The 20,418-nt window shown below is 46.3% G+C and overlaps 1 protein-coding gene across 4 annotated transcripts in view; it reads right to left on the reverse strand.

Moving 5' to 3' along the window:
- Window positions 1-7,033, reverse strand: part of BCAS4 (breast carcinoma amplified sequence 4) — a 99,537-nt gene extending 92,504 nt beyond the window's left edge. The window contains exon 1 of one of the 4 annotated variants that reach the window (XR_012896521.1): window positions 6,777-7,029. Coding sequence is in view for 3 of the 4 variants with exons in the window: in XM_075901200.1 (XP_075757315.1) it covers window positions 6,777-6,902 (126 nt within the window). In the remaining variant the exon portion in view is untranslated. Of the gene's footprint in view, window positions 1-6,776 lie in introns of all 4 variants that reach the window. The other 3 variants (XM_075901200.1, XM_075901199.1, XM_075901198.1) reach the window with 3 other exon arrangements.
- Window positions 7,034-20,418: the final 13,385 nt, after the last annotated feature.

The raw sequence follows: 20,418 nt of genomic DNA on the forward strand, positions 1-20,418 counted from the left end.
GGAGTAACAGAATCCCTATCTTAGCTTACTTTCTAAGGGACCTGATTGACCTCCCATTGGCATCAGTGAAAATTCTGACATGGACTTCAACAGGAAGACGACCAGATCCTGCAAAATTGCATGACAACAGAAGATAAGCATTTGGCAAGAAAGGAGGAGAAAGAGCAGGAAACCAGAACTAGTGCTTCAGAGGGGTAGCTGAGTTAGTCTGTAACTAGTTTTTAGAAGTTTTTTCTAATATTTTTCTAAAAGTTTTTTCTAATATGATCATTTCGTTAGATGCATCTTGGAGGTTCCACAGTTAATTTATTTTTAAGAAGTTATTGCTTTGAAGACCAAAATTTAAAGGCCATAATAAATGGGATTCACTCTGATCACAAATGTCCCCAATATTCCATATGTCTTGATATGTTTAACTTATAATGTGTCATCAGATCTTCCACCTCCTTCAGAAACCAACCATTATAACAAGAAGGAAGAATAAAAGGAAATCTGGCTCTTTAGAAAACCTCAGCAGCAGTAAGAAAAGTGACTGTACAAAAAATACAAGCAGCCAGCTGACTAATGACATCTACAGACAGTTGGAGAGACACAATATTTATATATTTATATATATAAAAAGAAAATCTACACAAGCCCTTACCTTTGATTATATCCCTTTCCTTACCCTCTATATGGGTATGTCTACACTTGCACCCTCTTTCGAGAGAGGGATGCAAATTAAGACATTCAAAATTGCAAATGAAGCCAGGATTTAAAATCACGTTATGGCGTTATTTTGAAATAGCGCTATTTCAAAATAACAGCTGCTAAGTCACAGTTATTTCAAGAGAAAACCCTTATCTCGAAATAACCCTTATTCCTCATACAATGAGATTTACCAGTTATTTCGAGAGAAGGGTTTTCTCTCGAAATAACTGCATCTTAACAGCGTCTGTTATTTCAAAATAGTGCTATTTCGAAATAGTGCCATAATGCGATTATGCAACTGAAGTGCAGGATATTTAAATCCCAGCTCATTTGCAATTTCAAATGTCTTCATTTGCATCCCTCTCTCGAAAGAGGGTGCAAGTACAGACATACCCTATGTTGCTTGCCTTTTTAGATGGCAAACTCCTTTGGCCTGAAACCATGTCACCTTTGGCACTTGTACAGCACCAAGGACAAAGGGATCCTGATTCTGATCAAAGCCTCTAGTTATTACTGCAAATTGAACATACAATAAATAATACAATAACAGTTTCTTAAATGCTCTAAATCACTTTGTCCTCACCAATTTCTTTAATGCTCAGATATGCTCAGTTTACAAGTCAGGGAAGAAATTTTCTAAGTCTCAGCACTTGCAGGCACAAGCTGGTGTCTGGAAACCATGCTGGGTTTTTTTCCCACTTGAGACGGTGCCAACAGTAAAAAAGATCATGGAATACAAATTCAGCAAGAATTTTGAGGAAGATGCACAAGACTGGAACTTTACCATTCCACAGCTTTACAACACAGCCAGCTACACAAGCTTGCTATCCTCACAAGCTAATAACTTGATTCATGAGAAAGCCCCCCTGCATTTTCAAAGCACTATAGGAAAGATTTAATTGCACCACTCATCAACATCACATGGCTATCTACATGCACACACAAATACGAGCAGAAGGTCTCAGAATTGCATTTGCAGGTTTGTACACTTTATTTCCTAATGTGATTTGCATGGTTGTGGAACACAATAATTGCACATGCAAATAGATAAATTGTCTGTTTGAGCAATCCCTGAATTTGCAGTTATAATAATGACATGTAGATCTGCAACCCAGTCACATAACATCCAAGTAGCCCTTTAAGTACAGTCACACATCAAGGTCTAGATATTTTTAACTGTCTGTGAAGTCTCTGTGATGGCATAGGCCATCACACTATTTGCACATACATGTTTTGCCCACAGAATGCTAAAAACCTGACCTTAAACATCTAAATGGTAGTAGACTCAATCAGAAGAATCTTCTGCCCTGCTGTAGACAAAGATTATAAATATTTATATACTATACCAGCTCTGTCTCCTTCCCTTTTGGATACAAAAAGACACCAAGAGGAGTCACAGTCGTCTGGACTCTGAGGAATCATGTTAGTTGAAAGGAATCTATCAGTTCCTATGATTGTGCAGTGTAGCCTTGAATAAGAGCTCTAACAGCTCAGAAGCTTGTCCCTCATCCCAATAGAAGTTGGTCCTATAAATAAAATTACCCGCCCATCTCATCTCTCTAAAATGCACCGGAACAGATTTTTAGCTACTATAAACTGGCATAATTATGTCAGGAGAGCTACGTCAATTTACACTTTCTGATGATTTGGTCCATCGTGTCCCTCAGATGGTAGGGATTTAAGCAGAGCCATTCCATAGCAAAGTCATAATTTTTACACATTAAGGTGGAACCTGAGTAGCTACTTTCTGTTCCAAAAAAGAAGGAGAAATGTTTTCCCACTCTCCTTGCACCCCCATCCCTTAGCAGGCTCTGTACATAACAGCACTAGAGAAGGCCAGTACTTAGGAGAGGAAACAACATATTCTCTTCAAATAAAGACTACAACTGTCCCGTGAGCTCACACTACTAAAAGACAAATTTAGCATGTGGATATTAGAGATGTTAGGAAGCATGTAAATTGGTAATCTGACAATAATTTTGTAGGTTACACAATTAACTGCTGCAGCTCTGCATTGAATGGACCTTGGTAGCTGGCAGGCAGGCAGGCACGCTGACTCAGTCCCGGCTCATGCTAGTTCCTGGCAGCTATCCCCGCTGCAGCTATGCATTTAAAGTATATCCCAAAATACTAGGCTCATCAGTTAATTATGTACATGGATACATGTTCACAGCCCTAGTTTCTACCAGTGGTGCACATCCGCACATGCCTCAATGCACATAACAAAATGTAATCTGCATATGGATGGAAAAAAATTAGAGGGAACATTGGTCACAAGGACTAAAATAGGAAAGGATACAGAACAGGAGTGATATTTATCAACAGTGATGCTTATATCCTATGTTCATTAAAAAATAGCGTAAGCCTATTCTAGTCAGACTGACATTTAATTAATGCTTTACTGTTGGAAGCATTATATGCAAACATAATAATAATTAAAAAAAAGTAAAGAGATACCAACTCTAAGAGATTTCTTGGCACTGTCTTTTTAAAACACCAGAGCAGGATGGCAAAGTAGGTTCAGACATCCTGTTTTTGCACTGGACTCAGCTGCATGTGTTCAACTGTTTCATAGCAATTGTGAAAACAGGAAAAAGTAGACTGAGCCCCTAATTATGTATTTACTGCACTTTCTATAATGGCTCAAAGGGGACTATAACAAATTGCAGCACAAATCACACTCATTGTCAACCACCCGTAATAAAGCACTTGGTGAGCAGACCATAACAAGCTCCCTTCAGGTGATTATGGAAGTCAACAAACATTCATATGACAGACACCCAAAGGATCTCAGCATTAAGGGTCAGAGACAAAACCCACTCAGCACATTTCAGAGCTATGACAACAACATAGGGGGTGGCCTTGGATCCTTAACTAAACGTCTGGTCTACACTATGAGCTTAGGTCAATGTATTCAGCATTAGGTGAAATTTGTAAAGAATGTATCTACAGTGCCCAGCAGAGGCATCCCATCCATAAGAGGATTCAGGGTGGCCACCCCAGGTCCCATGCTTGGAGGGGGTGGGGAGGAGGAGTCTGCTGCAGTCACCTCAACCGTCCTATCAATAGGAAGGGTGAGGAGGATTACAAGGCCTGGAGCAGGGTAGCAGCTGGCGTCCTTCCTCCAGCACTCACCGTTATAGCAGGAGCCAGAGTGGTCGAGCAGCCTGCTCTGCCACACTGCTCTCTCATCCGGCTGCATTCCATTTCACCATGACAGCAGGAAGCAAAACACCCTGGCCCCTGAGAACTCCATTTCCTGCCATGGTGAATGTGGGAAGGGGGATCCTACCCCTTCTGCCACTCTGTGGCAGGCCCCATAATACTCCAGCTTGCATTGCTCTGGGAGGAAGCAAGGCAGCAGTGCAGGGGCAGAGCTTGGAAAAGGCCCAGGGCCTCGTACCTGGGGAGGGGGAGCGAGGGGGATTACCCCAGACCCCATTCTCCCCTAGGAATGGCCCTGTTGCTCAGTCCCTCCCATTGACCTAAAAGCTTTTAAAATCTACCCTTGTACTCCACCTGAACCTGAGTAAAGCCTGAGGCAATATTCATACCTCAAATTAAGAGCAGTATAAAGTTAAGTGCTCAGTTACTGGTGTCCAGATGATGATCCAGAGTACTCTATTGCATAGGTGTGCATAGATGACTCCTGGTAGCATTAACTATGCCCTGCCAAAATTTTAATTGCTAACCGGGATGTCCCTTCATGCCCTCTCCATGTCCCTCTGGGTAGCCTTCCCTGCACCTCCTCACTCACCCCGGAGGTACCAGTCACCTGTACCGTATTGTAAACACCCCAGCAAGCAGTGTTCACTGTAAGATGTGCGCTTGTGCAGCCTCAAATGCTGCTCAGCTGATTAGCAGAGCACCACTGCTAGGTTTTTGTTTCTACTGGTAGTGAACATAAACACATGCCATGGTGCACACCAAAAAAAAATTCCACAGTTGCATGGAAAAAATCCACACATGGATAGAAAGATTAGAGGAAACATTGCTGACGAGTGCTTTGAACTCCAATGCTCTTCAGCCAAGTGAGCCAAGCCCTGGGAACTTTTAAATATTCATTTCCCATTGCAGCACCATGAAAAGCTCACCAACACAGCTGAGCATGCATGCCCAGGGTTACAAACACCTCCAACATGAAGCATTCAAGAGATAGTGGATCTGATTGCTGGGGAGGGGAAAGAAAGTCTGTGCAGGCAGAGCTCTTAACCAGCAAAAGAAACACTGATATCTATGCCAGTATTTCACAGGGAAAAGTTGATAAGGGCTACACCAGGGAAGTGCAGCAATGCCGCATGAAAATAAAGGAGGTTAAACAAGCACACAACAGGGCAAGGCTGTTTCTGAGCCACAGACATGGGAGGCTGACAACACGAACTCATAACTACCCGCAACCATGTTTTCATCCCATAAGGCATTGGGACCCTAGCCCAGAATTCCAATCTGCTGCAAGGACTGTGGGATAGCATCCAGTGCATCACTCCTTGAGTCAATGCAACCCCTGCAGTTTGGATGTGCTCCATCATCCACAGCTACTTAGTAGGGCCATGCAAAATTACATTTGTTAAATCAGATGTTCAAAGTTGAAATAAATAAAAATCTATCTAATACCAGGCCCTTAAATACAAGAATATCAGTCCAGATTGGCCCATTAGTCCACCTCTGTTCCCTTTCAGGAATGCAGTTGTATTTAACTTGAAGTGTTTAATAAATAAAGACCTCTGAATTTCTCAGTGCTTTTGTTGAAAAGTTAAATGAAAACCATCACTATTTCACTTCTCAATGTAAGATAAAAAAATACATTTGGGTTCTAGTCTTGAGAGTTTTCCTTTCTGCATCTTCCTTCATGCAAAACCACTGATCAAAAGACATGGCCTAACACATTTTCTGCAACTTGGTTCTCTGTCCTTCTCCGAACTATTTAAAGCCACTTTACTCTTTTGCCACTCCCCTATGAATCCTTTCACTGGCTTCTTGTTTCCCATCACATCAAGTTCAAACTCCTATAATCTCAGCCCTAACACCACTCATTTGCTCCTAGTTTCAGCATTATGCCCTGTACATCCCTGAATCATTTTCTAATTCTTGTGCTTCAAGACCACCACCACCACCCCAAAAAAACACTCTTCTTCCAAGACCCTGCCTTCCTTGTTCTTCACCCTAGTAACCACTCTCTCTTTCACACTGCTGTCCTGGGTCTGCTGTATCTTAGAGCCTGTAACCATTATAGGGCTGGCAATATTTGTAAAGTGTCATATTAATTCGGAGCAGGCAATACTAATATTAATTTACAATGGGGAATATTAAGAAACAATATCCAGTTTTTTCTACCAGGTTTTTCTCCAAGCTCTTCTCACCCATTCAAAAGCTAAAACTCCTTTGCCGGTACCTGAAGGGCTCCCTGAGAACTTAACAGAGACCAAATAAAAAAAAGATGGTCCTTCAAAATAATTGAACTAAAGAACTAAGAAACTTAAAACACAACTATGGTCCTGTAGCACCTTAGCGACTAACCAAAGCATATAAACAGTATCAGGAGCTTCCTTGGATGAGCAAGAGATGGGGAGAGGAAGGCAAGGGGAGAAATAACCGCACGCAGGGAAGGGAAAGGAGAGAATACACTTTCTAGCTTGGGAAGCGTTTGAACCATTAGAGCAGCGTCAGGAATGTCCTGGCTCCCCACCATCACCTCCGACCTACAGTGTATCAGCAGGGAACCCTCCTGCCAACCGAGGGACGAGGCGCTGGGCAGCTGGCACACCAGGCGCAATGATGATCCAGGGTCGGATTCTCCTGGCAGGGGACCAGTTCTAATAATCTCGCTGGGCTGCTGGGATCAACGTGCGGGGCAGTTTCTCGCCCATCACACACACAGGGGGACGGGCGGTAACTACAAACCAGAGGGAGCGACCCTAGTCACACTCTGCTCCTCCCGTGCCTGCCGCAGCAAGCTCTCCCCCTCCCCCAGCCGGTGAAAGTGGGGGGCACGAGAAGACAGGGACGCGCCCCAACATCCCCCCGGAGCGGCGGGGGAAGCGCCATGAGCCTTCCCATCCCCGCTTCCCTCCCCGGCCCGCGCCTACCTCCTCGCCGGGCTCGGGGGGCAGGCAGAGGGCAAAGCGCTGAGCCCCGCTCGCCTCCGCTTCCTCCCGTAGCAGCTGCCGCCTAGCGGCGGCGACTCCCTCCTCCCAGCCCCCGCCTGCGCTCATGGCAGCCCCCGGCTGGTCCCCGCCCAGGCCCGGCGGCTGCACGGGGCTTTCCCTCAGCCGCGGCGCGCCCAGTTGCCCGGGCAGCCTCCAGCTGCGGCCGGTGCGGCGGCGGCTCGCAACCGAGCTCCGGGCGCCACCTAGCGGGGCGCGGCGGGAACTGGGGCGGCCGGCGCCGCTGCCCCTGGCGGGGGCGCTGCAGGCCTGGAGCCGGGCCCCGGCCCGGGCTGCCGCCGACGCGCCCTCCTCCCTCCGCCTCACGCAGGCGCCGGCTTGGAGCGGGGCAGGGCCGCGGCTCTGCTCCCGGGGAGCGACACCCCAGCAGGCAGCAGCCGGCTTTGGGGAGCCCTGGCCTCGCGCTCCTGCTGCAGCTTTGGGTGCGCCCCCCCACTGGGAAGGAAGGATGGAAAACCATTGCTCTGGAAAAGGGGGGGCCCTTGCACCTGACCCGCCCGCTGCTAAAGGCAGAACGGGCCTGGCCCTAGAACAAGTGGGGAATAGGGTTGCCAGGTGTTCAGTTTTCAACGGGACAGTCCAGTATTTGAGCTGTTTGTTCGGGAAACACATTGAGACAATAGAAATGTCCGGTGTTTTCTAAATAAGCTGTAATGTAGATCTAATGCAGTGTCAGGTGTGTCTGGTATTGTTGTTGAAACCATCTGGCAACCCTAGTGGGGAACCTTTTTTGGGACAGGGGCTAATGACCCACAGAAAAATCAGTAGGAGATGCAGTCAAGTGAGAAACACCCCCTCCCCAAAAAACCAAACCCTCACTGATATGCCCCCCCCCCAGAAGGAGAAAGACCCTCCTCTCATTCCCACACACCAGGGCCTGGGGGGGGGAGGTTAGTTGATTTTGTGTGCTCCAGCCCCACAGAGGGACAGAGGGAGGGGCTGAAGCAGCAGTGCAGGCTCCCTAGTGCTAGGGTGTAGCCCTGAACCTTGGGGGCCACGTGCCATTCCCAGGCTTTCCATTCTATATGCGAGAAGCCAGTGCGTTCTGAGTTAAAGAGCTGGCCTCCTGCAGCTTGGGCCACTGTCAGAGCTGGGGCTGCCCTGGCTCTAGGTTCACTACCATGTCAAAGCAGGCAGTGGCGGAGGAGAACAGTTCTTGGATAGCAGCCATCTGAATTGCGGTTCCAAAGAGGATGGAGAGAGGTGTTCTCAGTTGTGACAGATGACAGGAGGAGGAGCAGCGAGAAAGATCTATGTTAGATATTAGGAAAAACTATTTCACTAGGGGGATGGTGAAGCACTGGAATTGATTATCCAGGGGGGTGATTGAATCTCCATCCTTAGAGGTTTTTAAGTCCCAGCTTGGCAAAGCCCTGGCTGGGATGATTTAATTGGAATTGGTCCTGCTTTTAGCAGGGGGTTGGACTCAATGACCTCCCGAAGTCTCTTCAACCCTATGATTCTATGTTTGCCACAGGGTTACATGAGAAATTCCAGTCTTGGGAGAATACGCTGTGGGCTGGAGAGGCAGTCATATGTCACTTAAGCTAAGGGAAGCAGTTTGAGTGGGGGTGGGGAGTTAACCAATGTCCCCTCTAATTTTTTCCATCCATGTGCACAATACATTTTGTTGTCCTCAGGTAGGCATGTGTAGACGTGCACCACCAGTAGAAAGACATGCTGCAGAGTGTAGGCACTCTGCTAATTAACTGGGCAGCATTTGAATCTCTTCTGGGCAGCAGCCCAAGCACTCAGCTTACACTGAAACACTGAAACTCTTATTTAACTCCAGGGTGAAGGGATCCTGCAGGAGAAAGGAAGGCTTCAGCTGTCCCAATGATTTACTTCAACTTTCCAGTTAAGATGAGACTGATGCTCTTGTCTGGAAAGACTAGTGTTATCACACCTGATACATAAGGCATATGGGTGGGTAGCTTCGTTATGATAAAGATAGTTAGTGTATGCGGACTGGTGTGGGGGCAGAGGAGGACAAGAGTGCAGGAAGAGGCACCCAGAGGGATATGCAGGGGTACGCCATTTCACAGTTGAGATTTTAGCTGGTGTACCTCCCTGTAGCCAGACATGAACCCCATCTTGTTCCCCTCCCCCCCCCCCCCAGAGAGCAAGAGAAAGGCAGTCAGCCTTTGATGCCCTGGGAACGCAGGTGTGCTGCCTGTCCCTGACTACCATAAACAGAAACCAGACAGTAAATGGGCTAGCTGACGACCCGGGGCCTCCCGTCGCCCTGATGGCTAGTACCAGTAATTGACACACCTGCACTGTCCCAGGAGAGGAATCTTCGCCCATCACATACCAGAGGTGCCCCTTGTCTGCATTTTCCCACGTGTGAATTATGCTTTGCACCCTTCGTGGGAAACTTGGTGTTCAAAGCCATTTTTCCTAATTGGCCACTTGAGACCAGAAAGAAGCCTACATGACCCAAGGGGTATAAAGAGGGGTTTAGTAGCCCACCCCATTTGAGCTCCAATCATCTACACCTGCTGGCAGGTATTGATTGTCTCCCGAGGTCTGTGGGATGCCCAACCTCGCCCTACTTCTTCCCGAGAGATTGAGAGAAAGACGCTGGCCACACCAAGTCTGGAACACGGGTGAGAATATATACCTGCTAGGTGTCTATTTTGCATGCATTTAATAAGAGCTCAGAGAACCAAAGGGGTTTCATGGTACCTATAAGTGACTTCTTAGTGTAATTTCTGTCCTGTCCTTTGTAGTGGCTGTGTTATCTGTAACACAGTAGTAGCATTTAACAACTAAGTTTACCCTGTAACAATAAAATAGTAACTGTTTAAGCTTTAACCTGACTCCTTCAGTTGCTGTAATAGAACCAAGCACAATTTAAAGAACTTCAGCCGGTCATAAGGGACAGGTATAGGAAGAGCTTGGGCGTTTTGGATTGTGTCACTCCCAGGTGACAGATCCGTTGGGGCATCTCTCAGCCTCCCCAGGCTGCCCGCTGCGAAGGGATTTCTGTATCCTAGCAGCTAAAATCTGAGGTGTTATAAGCTCTCCCTGTAAACTTATTGGGGCGCCCGTCAACCTCCTCCAGGTTGCCCGCTGCAAGGGACCCCGGTCTCAGCAGTTGAAGTCTCGGGTGTATAACACACACATACACACCACACCCTGCCCTGACCATTTTGGCTGACACTCCCCAGTACTACTCGAGGCATCTATGTACAGATATATAAAATGTGTGTTAATATAGATTCATTTCCTGACAAAGCTGTTTTGGCAACCTAAGCCCCCCCCCAACAATGGACAGTTCATTAGCCTCCCCCGCCCCCAACAATGGACAGTTCATTAATATTTCAGTTTTATAGAAAGAATATAATTCTGTCAAAAACATATCCATGGAAAATATTCAAGCAGTTCTGATGGTGTTTGCCTGCAAAGTTATCCAACCCATGACTCAGAACACGAAATGTAACCAGGCTTCATACAGAAAATATATCTGCTTGTAAGAGTTATACTGCTTTCTTCAAAGTCATTTGATGACTAAAGAAGTTGTCATGTAACTTTGTTGCTGAATTTCTTCTTCTATAGCAGGGGTGGGAAATAATTTTTGATGGGGGCCACTCCAAAATTTTGGTAAATGGTCAAAGGCTGGACTTATCCATGGATGGTTGGGGATAGTGTCTGAGATGGAGGTTGGGTGCAGAAGGGAGCTTGGGGTAGGGGCCTGGAGTGGGTCTGAGTGGGATTTGGGGTGAAAGAAGTTATTGTGATGGGCAGGAGATTGGGTCTCTAAGGGGGTATGGGTGCAGGAAAGGACTCTGGCCTGGGGGCAGGATAAAAGGGGTGCTAGGTTTGGGAGAGAGTTGTGACCTGGGGACAAAAGATTTGGATGGTGAACTGGGGCAGGAGAACGTGGTGACCTGAGGCAGGGAGTTGGGGTATAGGAGGAGGCTGGGTGCCAGAGGCAGGCTGTGGCTGGGAGATGCTTACCTAGGCAGCTCCCAGCCAGGGGACCAGAGGGATCTTCAGGCAGACTTCCTGCCTGCCTCAACCTCAAGTCACTCAAAGTGGTTGGCTGCTCCATGCACTTCTCTCTGCCGTGCACCAGAGAGGGGGAGAGACTTGGTGCACTGCCTCCACCCCCAGCATAATCTCTCAGTTCCCATTGGCCAGAATTGATGGGGCACAAAGATGCACATGGAACAACCAGCTGCTTTGAGTGGCTTGGGGACTGGAGTGCAGGAGAGGATGTAGGATCTGAGAGGGATTTTGAGTGAAGGAGGATGTGATGGGTCTGAAGCTCCCCTGAGGTCCCGGGAGGTGGACCATGGGCCAGATTCAAATGCTTGTTGGCCGGATCTGGATCTTGTCCTCCCCTGTTCTATAGGAGTGTGGATGAGAACTATCCCCTATGCTTATCAGACATAATTTCTTCTGATAGAAATGTAGCCGTGTTAGTCTGGTGTAGCTGAAACAAAATACAGGACTATGTAGCACTTTAAAGACTAACAAGATGGTTTATTAGATGATGAGCTTTCGTGGGCCAGACCCACTTCCTCAATCTGAGGAAGTGGGTCTGGCCCACAAAAGCTCATCATCTAATAAACCATCTTGTTAGTCTTTAAAGTGCTACATAGTCCTGTATTTTGTTTCATAATTTCTTCTGTTAGCACAAAGCATAAACACACCATTTCCTTGCTACTATTTTTTTAAATGTAATCCTCTTTTTTTAATACCATCTCTCCTTTTTAATAGTATAATGTGACCTGGAGCACTAAGAAGTTAAGATATTCCACATTCTAATCACACAGCTCGCCACCATCTCTGCATGCCCTTAAGCAAGACATTTTCACAATCAATGTAATCCATTGATTACAGCTGCTCCTTAACCTCTGTGTCACTTTCCTCACCTGAGAAAAAGGGAATGTTGCCTACTATAGAGAAATGCTATCAGCATTTAGTTAACTTTTGTAACACTTTGTGAGGTTTTAAATTGTAATTATTATTAAAATGCCAGCATGAGGCTATGAATTCCATGACCCTCTACAAATACACTGGTGTATATTGGACCAAATTTAACAAACACACACTATAAACTGGCTTAAAGCAATATAACATGAACATTAAGCATGTGTGACGGGTGAACCACCATTTTAGGGAGGCTAAATCCCAACCAAACCGACTGGGGCTCTTGTACATTTCAAAGGCTGAGGCACAGCAGGGAGCACAGGGCCAGAGGGGGAGTCTCCGCTAGCCCCGCACTCCCTGCGGGGCTTCTGCTTTTGAACTGTAGCAAGAGCCTGGCAGGCACCCTTACAGACTAATCGAATTGTCGATGGAAATCCCATCGACTATTCGATTAGTTATGTTAATCTAAATTTAACATTCATAATGCACATCTCAAGTACAGAGCAGGCAGTCCCAGTCCTGGCAGCCCCAGCCACCCCAAGTCCTGGCTGCAGTCCTGCCATAGCTACCCTCGCCCCATCATGCTTCCTGTCTGGAACATGAAGAGCCTCCCTGAGCCAGAGCCAAGGACAAGCAGGAGGGAGCCCAGGGGCAAAGTATAGGTGGAGCTACTCTGGTTTGCTAGGAGAAGCATAGCCTTCCCCAGCCTTCCCTTCCTTCCGTCACTGAATCTAATACACATCAATAGTATGATTCCTTTCAGAATCTCAAAAGATTGTAGAGACAACGTATGCAGGTGGGCTGCCTCATAAGACTCTCTAAAGTAGAGTAATATAAAGGTAAATATACAAATAGGTAGGGTCCTACCAAATTTATGGCCATGGAAAAACGCATCACAGACCTTGAAATCTGATCTCCTCTTGTGAAATCTGGTCTTTGTGTGTGCTTTTACACTATACTATATAGATTTCACAGGGGAGACATTTAAGTGTTTCTTAAATTGGGGGTCTTAACCAAAAGAGAGTTGTGGAGAGGAGGGAGTCAAAAAGTTATATTAAGTGGGCTGCAGTAATGCCACCTTTACTTCTGCACTGCCTTCAGAGCTGGGCAGCAGCAACTGTTAACTGGGCGACCAGCTCTGAATGAAGTATCCCGCCAACCCATGCCATCCTTACCTCTGTGCTGCTTCTGGCGGAAGCAGACTCCCTTCTCTAGCTGCCCAGCTCTGAAAGTTGAGCTGCCGCCAGCAGCAGCGCAGAAGTAAGAATGGTACTACCACAACCTCCCCCAGTAATCTTGCGACCCACTCTCCCAACTCCTTTTTGGGTCAGGACCCTACAATTGCAATACCATGAACTTTCAGATTTAAATAGCTGAAATCATGACATTTGTTATCTGTAAAATCCTAGAACCATGAAATTGGTCAGACTTACTGCTGCAGCACCATCTGCTGGTCACACCAGGAATTAGCTTAGTCCTTCAGCAAGGCGCCCTCTTCTGGCTGATGTTTTGTCTGTCATTGTTCTACGCTCTGATGTCTCCACTGTCTGGACCCGGGTTGCTCTGTGGACTGTGGCATTCTCTTCAGGACACTGCCCTCCGGCAGTGCCCACCACTGTTCTCCCCTCTTCTGGGGGTAGATCTGCAGTCCTCAGTCGCACACTTGCCACTGTGACCAGCTGCAGCCAAGGTCCAGCCCCTCTCCTTAGGGGCAAGTCACTGTCTTTAAAGGCCACACACTGTGGTGGATAGGAATAAAAGGAATTGAAGTAGAGGGACAGTGACAGGAAGAAGGAGAGAATGCAATGACTCCTAAGCATTATGGAGCGGTAAGCGAACACACCGAAGGCGCTGCTAGCATTGCAGACAGAGCAGCTGCATGGCTGCTCCCCCATCTCCCCACAGTCATTATTCCACAACTTTTTCCAATATACCTTCTCTCATCCCCACCAACATAGTATGGGTCCCACTCAATCCCTGGGGCATACTGTCCATACCTGTCCATAGGGATGTTATCATCAGCCAAGTCCTGCTTCCCATACAAACATCACCAATGGGCCTTCAAATGGCCAAAAGCACACTCCATGATCATTCTGCACCTGGTCAGCCTGCTATTGAACTGCTCCTTGCTGTTGTCAAGGCTCTCCATGTATGGTTTCATGAACCATGGTATTAAGGGGTCTCCAAGGATCACAATGGGCATTTCCACTTTCCCCAAGGTGACCTTCTGGGCTGAGAAGAAAGTCACCACTTGCTGCTCCTGAACAGTCCTGTGTTTGAAAGGTGCATGTGTCATGCACCTTTCCAGACTAGCCTGCGTTTATGTCTGAAACGCCCATGGTGATCCAGCCGTGTCTGCAGAACCATAGAGAAATACCCCTTATGGTTAATGTACTCGGAGGTGAGGTGGTCTGGTGCCAGAATTGGGATATGTATGCTTTCTGTTGCCCCATTGCAGTTTGGGAAGCCCATCCATGCAAAGCCGTCCATCATTTCATGCACATTGCCCAGAGTCACAGTCTTTCGGAGCAGCATGCAACCGATAGCCCTGCACACTTCCATCAACTTGAGTCCAACTTTCCCACTCCAAAAACTGTCTGAAGCTGCCAGCTTCCACAGTGCAATCACCACACGCTGCTCCACAGGTGGGGCAGCTCTCATCCGCGTATTCTCATGCCGCAGAGAAGGGGAGAGCTCAGCACACAAGCCCGTGAAAATGGCTTTCCTCATCTGAAAATTCTGCAGCCACTGCTCTTCATCTCAGACTTTCATGAAGATGGGATCCCACCACTCAGTGCCATTTCCTAAGCTCAAAAGCACCATTCCACTGTGGTCAGCACCTTTGTGGATGCCACAAGAGATGCTCTGTGAGATGCTGCCCAGAATGCATCACTCCCAAAGACTCTGTGAGTGTGGCCACACTAATGTGCTGGGCAGCTGACAGTGTGGACACCCAATAGCGTTTTTGCTGCTGCACTCCATGAGCAGCGCTGTAACTACTAGAGCTTTACATCTGCCACTGTGGACGTGGCCTCAGTAAACTGGTCCTGCACCCTCCTTGGTCAGGATCAACGTTTCCTGTAATCGTTTCTGTTCTTGTGCCGATTTTTTCCATCCACATACAGAATAAATTTTTACATGCACCAAGGCATCCGTGAATGTGCACCACCAGTAGAAACAAAAAAAATCTAGCTGTGGGCGCTTTGCTAATCAGCTGGGCAGCATTTGAATCTCTCCTGAACAGTTGCACAAGCACACAGCTTACAAGGAACATTGGTCAGGACCCAACACCCCACTGCTTTGCTGAGCAGCTCCTTGTAAACTGGGCTGCCCAAGCAAGGTGCCCTCTGATTAGTTCCCTATCAGAAGTGAAAGTAAGCACCAGTAAGAAACTGGCCAGCTGGGAGTGGAGTCGTAATCCTGCCCTCCTTTCCCTCCCACCCCCTGGCCAAAGTTGAGGCTGGAGAGCCCCCAGCATGGGGGGAGGCAGAACCAGCAGCTAAAGAACCCCCAGTGTGGGGTGGGTGGCAGGACTGGTGGCTGGAGAGCCCTGTGCATGTGGAGCCAGCATCCAGGACCCTAGGCACTGGGCCGGATCCAGAGAGTGCTGCAGTATCTTGCCCACTCTTAGGGTATGTCTACACTACCCTCCTAGTTCGAACTAGGAGGGTAATGTAGGCATACCGCACTTGCAAATGAAGCCCGGGATTTGAATTTCCCGGGCTTCATTTGCATAAGCGGGGATCCTCCATTTTTAAAACCCCGCTGGTTCGAACCCCATGCACCACGGCTACACGGGGCACGAACTAGGTAGTTCAAACTAGGCTTCCTAGTTCGAACTACCGTTACTCCTCGTGGAATAAGGAGTAACGGTAGTTCGAACTAGGAAGCCTAGTTCGAACTACCTAGTTCGTGCCCCATGTAGCCGCGCTGCACGGGGTTCGAACCAGCGGGGTTTTAAAAATGGCGGCGCCCCGCTTATGCAAATGAAGCCCGGGAAATTCAAATCCCGGGCTTCATTTGCAAGTGCGGTATGCCTACATTACCCTCCTAGTTCGAACTAGGAGGGTAATGTAGGCATACCCTTAGAGCTCCTTTCCCATGCCTAACAACACTGCTCCCACAGGGAACAGGAGCAGTGCAGGGCAGGATCACCAACAGGGGTTGCCTCAGTCCTGAGCCTTTCGTCCCACACTCCACCCTACCCCCACCCACCCCAAGCCCCTGCCCTCAGCCCCTCCCACATCCAGCCCTCTGCTGTGACTCCTGCACGCCCCAAACCACAACCCTCTGCCCTGAGTTCTCCACACACCTCAACCCTGAGTCCTTCACACTGCATGTCTCCAGCCCCATGTCCTGACTCCTGCACCACCACACACACAAACCCTCTGTCTTGAGTCCCCTGCAGTCCACCCCACACTTAAATTTCTTACAAGTGCTGTTGAATCACAACTCCCCCTCCCCTCCCCATACCCTGGTGGGTTGTGATAGGACAGTACTAACACGGCTACATTTCTATCACTATTCCACATTAAGAAATTTAAGTTACTTTCCTCTCTGCTCCCTATGAACCTTTTCCTGAGTAGCTGGGGCTTTGTGCTGGTCCTCTCTAGCTTGCTTTAACCCCTCTAGGCCTGAGTGGAGCAGCCGCCCCAATACAGGTCCCTACAGATAGGGAAATTGAGGCACTGAACAAGTAAGTGAGTTATCAAAGGTCAGTGATAGAGACAAAACTAGCTTGCCTATCTCCTGAATCTCAGGCTGGTGTTTTAAGTCACAAAACATATTTTCTACCTCTTACATCCCAGTGAGGGCAATTTCCAATTTGTGCTGCCTTAAAGGCAAATGCAGTTTTGCTCACATTAGCATCAGACTCCTTTGATGTGCAGTTTAGCTGAGCTAACATTTCTTATCAAGGCAGAAAACAGAGTATATCTACACAATACTGCTTTTCGCTCCCAGGAGTGGTTTTGGCTTTGTTGACAGCAGAGCAGTCTTGCCAACAAAGCTGTGTTCACACTTGCACTTGCCCTGGCAAAACTTTCTTTGTTCAATGGAGGGAGGGTTTTGAGCACCCGTGAATGACAAATATTTTGTTTATCAATTGCAAGCATTGAAATAGGGAGAGACAGTTACAAATGTGCCAAAAAGAACCATTTACAGCAGGGGTGAGGAACCTCAGGTGGGGCTGGAGCACACAAAATCTACTAGTCTGCTCCCCTCCCCTTAGTCTTTGGTGTGGGAGAGGAATGTGGGGAGTGTCTTTCTCCTTCTTCATGTCAGTGAGGGGTTTTATTTTATTTTATTTGCTTCTCACTTGTGTGTGCCCCCCAATTGATTTTTCTGTGGATCAGCAGTTCTCAGCCCAAAAAAAGATTCCCAAACCCTGACTTACAGGGTAAGCCTGTCCTGTAGTTCTCTCCAATTACATTCTCTACGCTGCATGATGAAAGGAGGGGTACTGTCCACCTGATAATTCAATACCAGTCAGAACAGTGGGCAGGAGACAGGAGGAGAGCTCAAAACTTCCCAATAAGCATATCAGTTTCAGATGGTAAGCAACCTTCTGGCAGAAATCCATCTGGCCAGCCTTCCATCAAAGGGCGATGCTGAGCCATAAATTTGATATAGTTTGGTGCCTGGTGAGTTAAAAAGAGCTCAAAAGAGGGAAATATGCAATGTTTCACCAAGCTGTGGGGTTGAATACTACTGATGGTAGTTCTATACATAGGGCTGGTCTACCTTGAGCTAGCAGAGGTAACAATAGCAGTAAAGATAATCTCAGTTGGGGCATCTGGATATTAAAATATAAATAGTTATTTGTCCCATTTTACAGTTGTTTCACTTATAAGGTACACTTGCTAATACATGGTTACTTGGAGATAACATCCAGCTGTTAGTGTGTTGAAAGAGACCAGACAGTTTCTGATTTCTGTTGTATACTGTGCTGTTTAGAATGCATATGAAAGTAGCTTGAAATTAATTTGCATCACTTGTGAGCTTGCCATCTTTTCAAGATGAGAAAAGATCTCTTTTATAGAGGCAGCAGTTTTGTGAAATGGGGGAAAAACCTAGGCAGCAGCAATTAATTGTGTATGTTCTTATCTAAGAATGATTCTGTCAATGGAAATTGTAGCCCTATTAAAAACTTTGTAATATGTGGAACTATTAATTGGAACATTTTACAAATTATAGGGAAATACCTTTTTCCCCCTGCTGTATCTCAGAGATTCAGCCCCGAAGTAGCTTTATGTTATAGCAGCGTATATAAAATAGGAGGGGGAAGTGTTTAGAGGGAAAAGAGGAAGCAAAATTTAAAAAGATAGGCTGAGTATAAGAAAAAGCTTATTAAGAGTGACATCTATTAGATTGTGGAATTGTCCTCCAAGGGAAACTGAAGTCTCACTGCTTGAATTATTTAAAACTACACTGAACAAACAGTTGACTTGACTGTCAACTGTAGGGAACAGTCATGCATTCATAGGTTCATCCAGGAACTTCACTTTTAATGAAAGAAAACGACACCCATTTGGCCTAGGTTTAAGTTCAGTTTTGTGCATTGACTGCGTTAGCAACACTAATCAACTATTCTGACAAAGTGAGATCACTAATTTTGATTTAGAAGCGTACAATAAGTGACCATTCACATTGCTTTGCATACTTTTACAATATTTAACCAGCCAATGCCAGACTCAGTATCATGGAGAAAATACCCCTACCCCCAGAATTCACCTTTGCATCACACTTTAAGTTCACCATAAATAGGATCCTACCAAATACATGGTCCATTCTGGTCTAAATTTTCACAGTCAGAGGATTTTACAAATCATAAATTTAATGATTTCCGCTATTTAAATCTGAAATTTCATAGTGGTGTAATCTTAAGGGTCCTGGCCCAAAAACGAATGTTGAGGGGATCACGATACTGTTACCCTTACTTCTGCACAGGAGTAATATCCCAAGATAGCTATCTCGCATCTTAACAGCAAGCCCTTTATTTCAGGCTCGTTATTTCAACATCCCTGTAAACCTCATTCCACGAGGAGTAAGGGACGTTTTGGAATAGCGGGTTATTTTGAAATTTGGTGCTGTGTAGACTCAAATTGCATAGCCCAAATTGTGTATCTTATATCCAACTACAGTGCAGGGTAGACATAGCCCTAGAAAGCAGTGGCTACTGGCCAGGATCCCAGCTCAGTAGGCAGCGCCACTGCCACCAGCAGCACTGGATCCTCAGTTAGCAGCTGCCAATGTCAAGCTGCCCGGTTCTGAAGGCAGCAGCATAGAAGTAAAGGTATAACATAGTATAGTATTGCCAATTTTACTTCTGTTCAGCAGCTGGGGGATGCTGCCTTCTGGACTCCCAGCTAACAGCTGCCAGTACTTCCCCATGAAATCTGCATAGTATTCAGTAAAAGCACACAAAAGAACATATTTTATGTGGAAAGATCAGATTTTACAGTCTGTGACATGTTTTTTCATGGCCATGAATTTAGTAAGGGCCCTAACCATAAGGCTGTCATTCTGGATCAGTTTCTGCTCCTTGCTGATAAAATGACTTAGGACGTTTGTTTAGACACTTACACTCCACAGTAAATGTGACCTCACAACACTACCTTCTGCCTGCCTACCCTAGTCCCTGTCCAGCATAACTGCAGTGCACTTTTAATTAATCTACATGACATTCACATCAAGCATATTTCTCTCTGGACTGATTACTTCTTGCAGACCATCACATTTTTCTGTCAGTAAAAATGTTGGTCTTAGACATTATGATCACATCAATTACAGTTGCTTGTGAGAGTAACTCAGTCCCGCCGTTTTATTCTTCTCTAGTGACAGAGTATGAGCTTGTTATTGAAACACAGGTCTGAGAGGAGGGAGATCTGAGTTCTGTTCCCATGTCTGTTACTGATTGACTAAGATTTTGGACAAATCACAACTTCCATGTGTCTCAGTTTCCACTTCTGTGAAGCTGGGATATACTTCTACACTCACTATCATGAGAAACATTTTATCAGTGTCTATAAAGCACAATCAAATCCAAGGATGGAGACCCCTATGAAGCAAAAGTTAAAAGTGTCATTAGTTTGGTGACTGACTTAGCATAATTCTATTTTGCATATAGGTCTTAAACCAGCTGTCATTTTCTATCAAACATTGGTCTCATGCTGTGACTGCCTGAAAAGGCCATCGCTTCTTTTGAAAAGATGGCAGAATTTTAAGACCATATAACTGAGTGAGATTTTCCCCCTTGCAGAATAAGCCCAAATTTGTTTTAGCACTAGAGTTTTAGAACCTAATTGTGTTTAAGCATGCAGAAGATTATTTGCTTGAATTCTTTGCCCTTTTGCCTTATGTTGTGGAAGATAAGAAAGGACTGTGGTTTAATGGCTAGCACAGGGACTGGGAGTTCTAGTACCAGTTCTCCCATGCACTCATTGTGTGACCGTGGGCATGTCAAATAAGTTTGCCTGTCTGTGTAATGGTTAGAGCCTATTAACTTACAGGACTATAGTAAGCTTGGATAGTTGAATGTATCAAGAGCTTTGTAGTCCCTAGCTGAAGGACAGGATATAAGTGTGCAGGTTTTATTAGGACAGTGGGGACAGGAATGATCAATACACTTGAACCTCCATAATCATAGCTGTCCCTGATCCAGAAATATTTGTGATTTGGACCC

The sequence above is a fragment of the Pelodiscus sinensis genome, chromosome 18 (genome assembly GCF_049634645.1).
Source record: "Pelodiscus sinensis isolate JC-2024 chromosome 18, ASM4963464v1, whole genome shotgun sequence".
Taxonomy (NCBI): Eukaryota; Metazoa; Chordata; order Testudines; family Trionychidae; genus Pelodiscus; species Pelodiscus sinensis.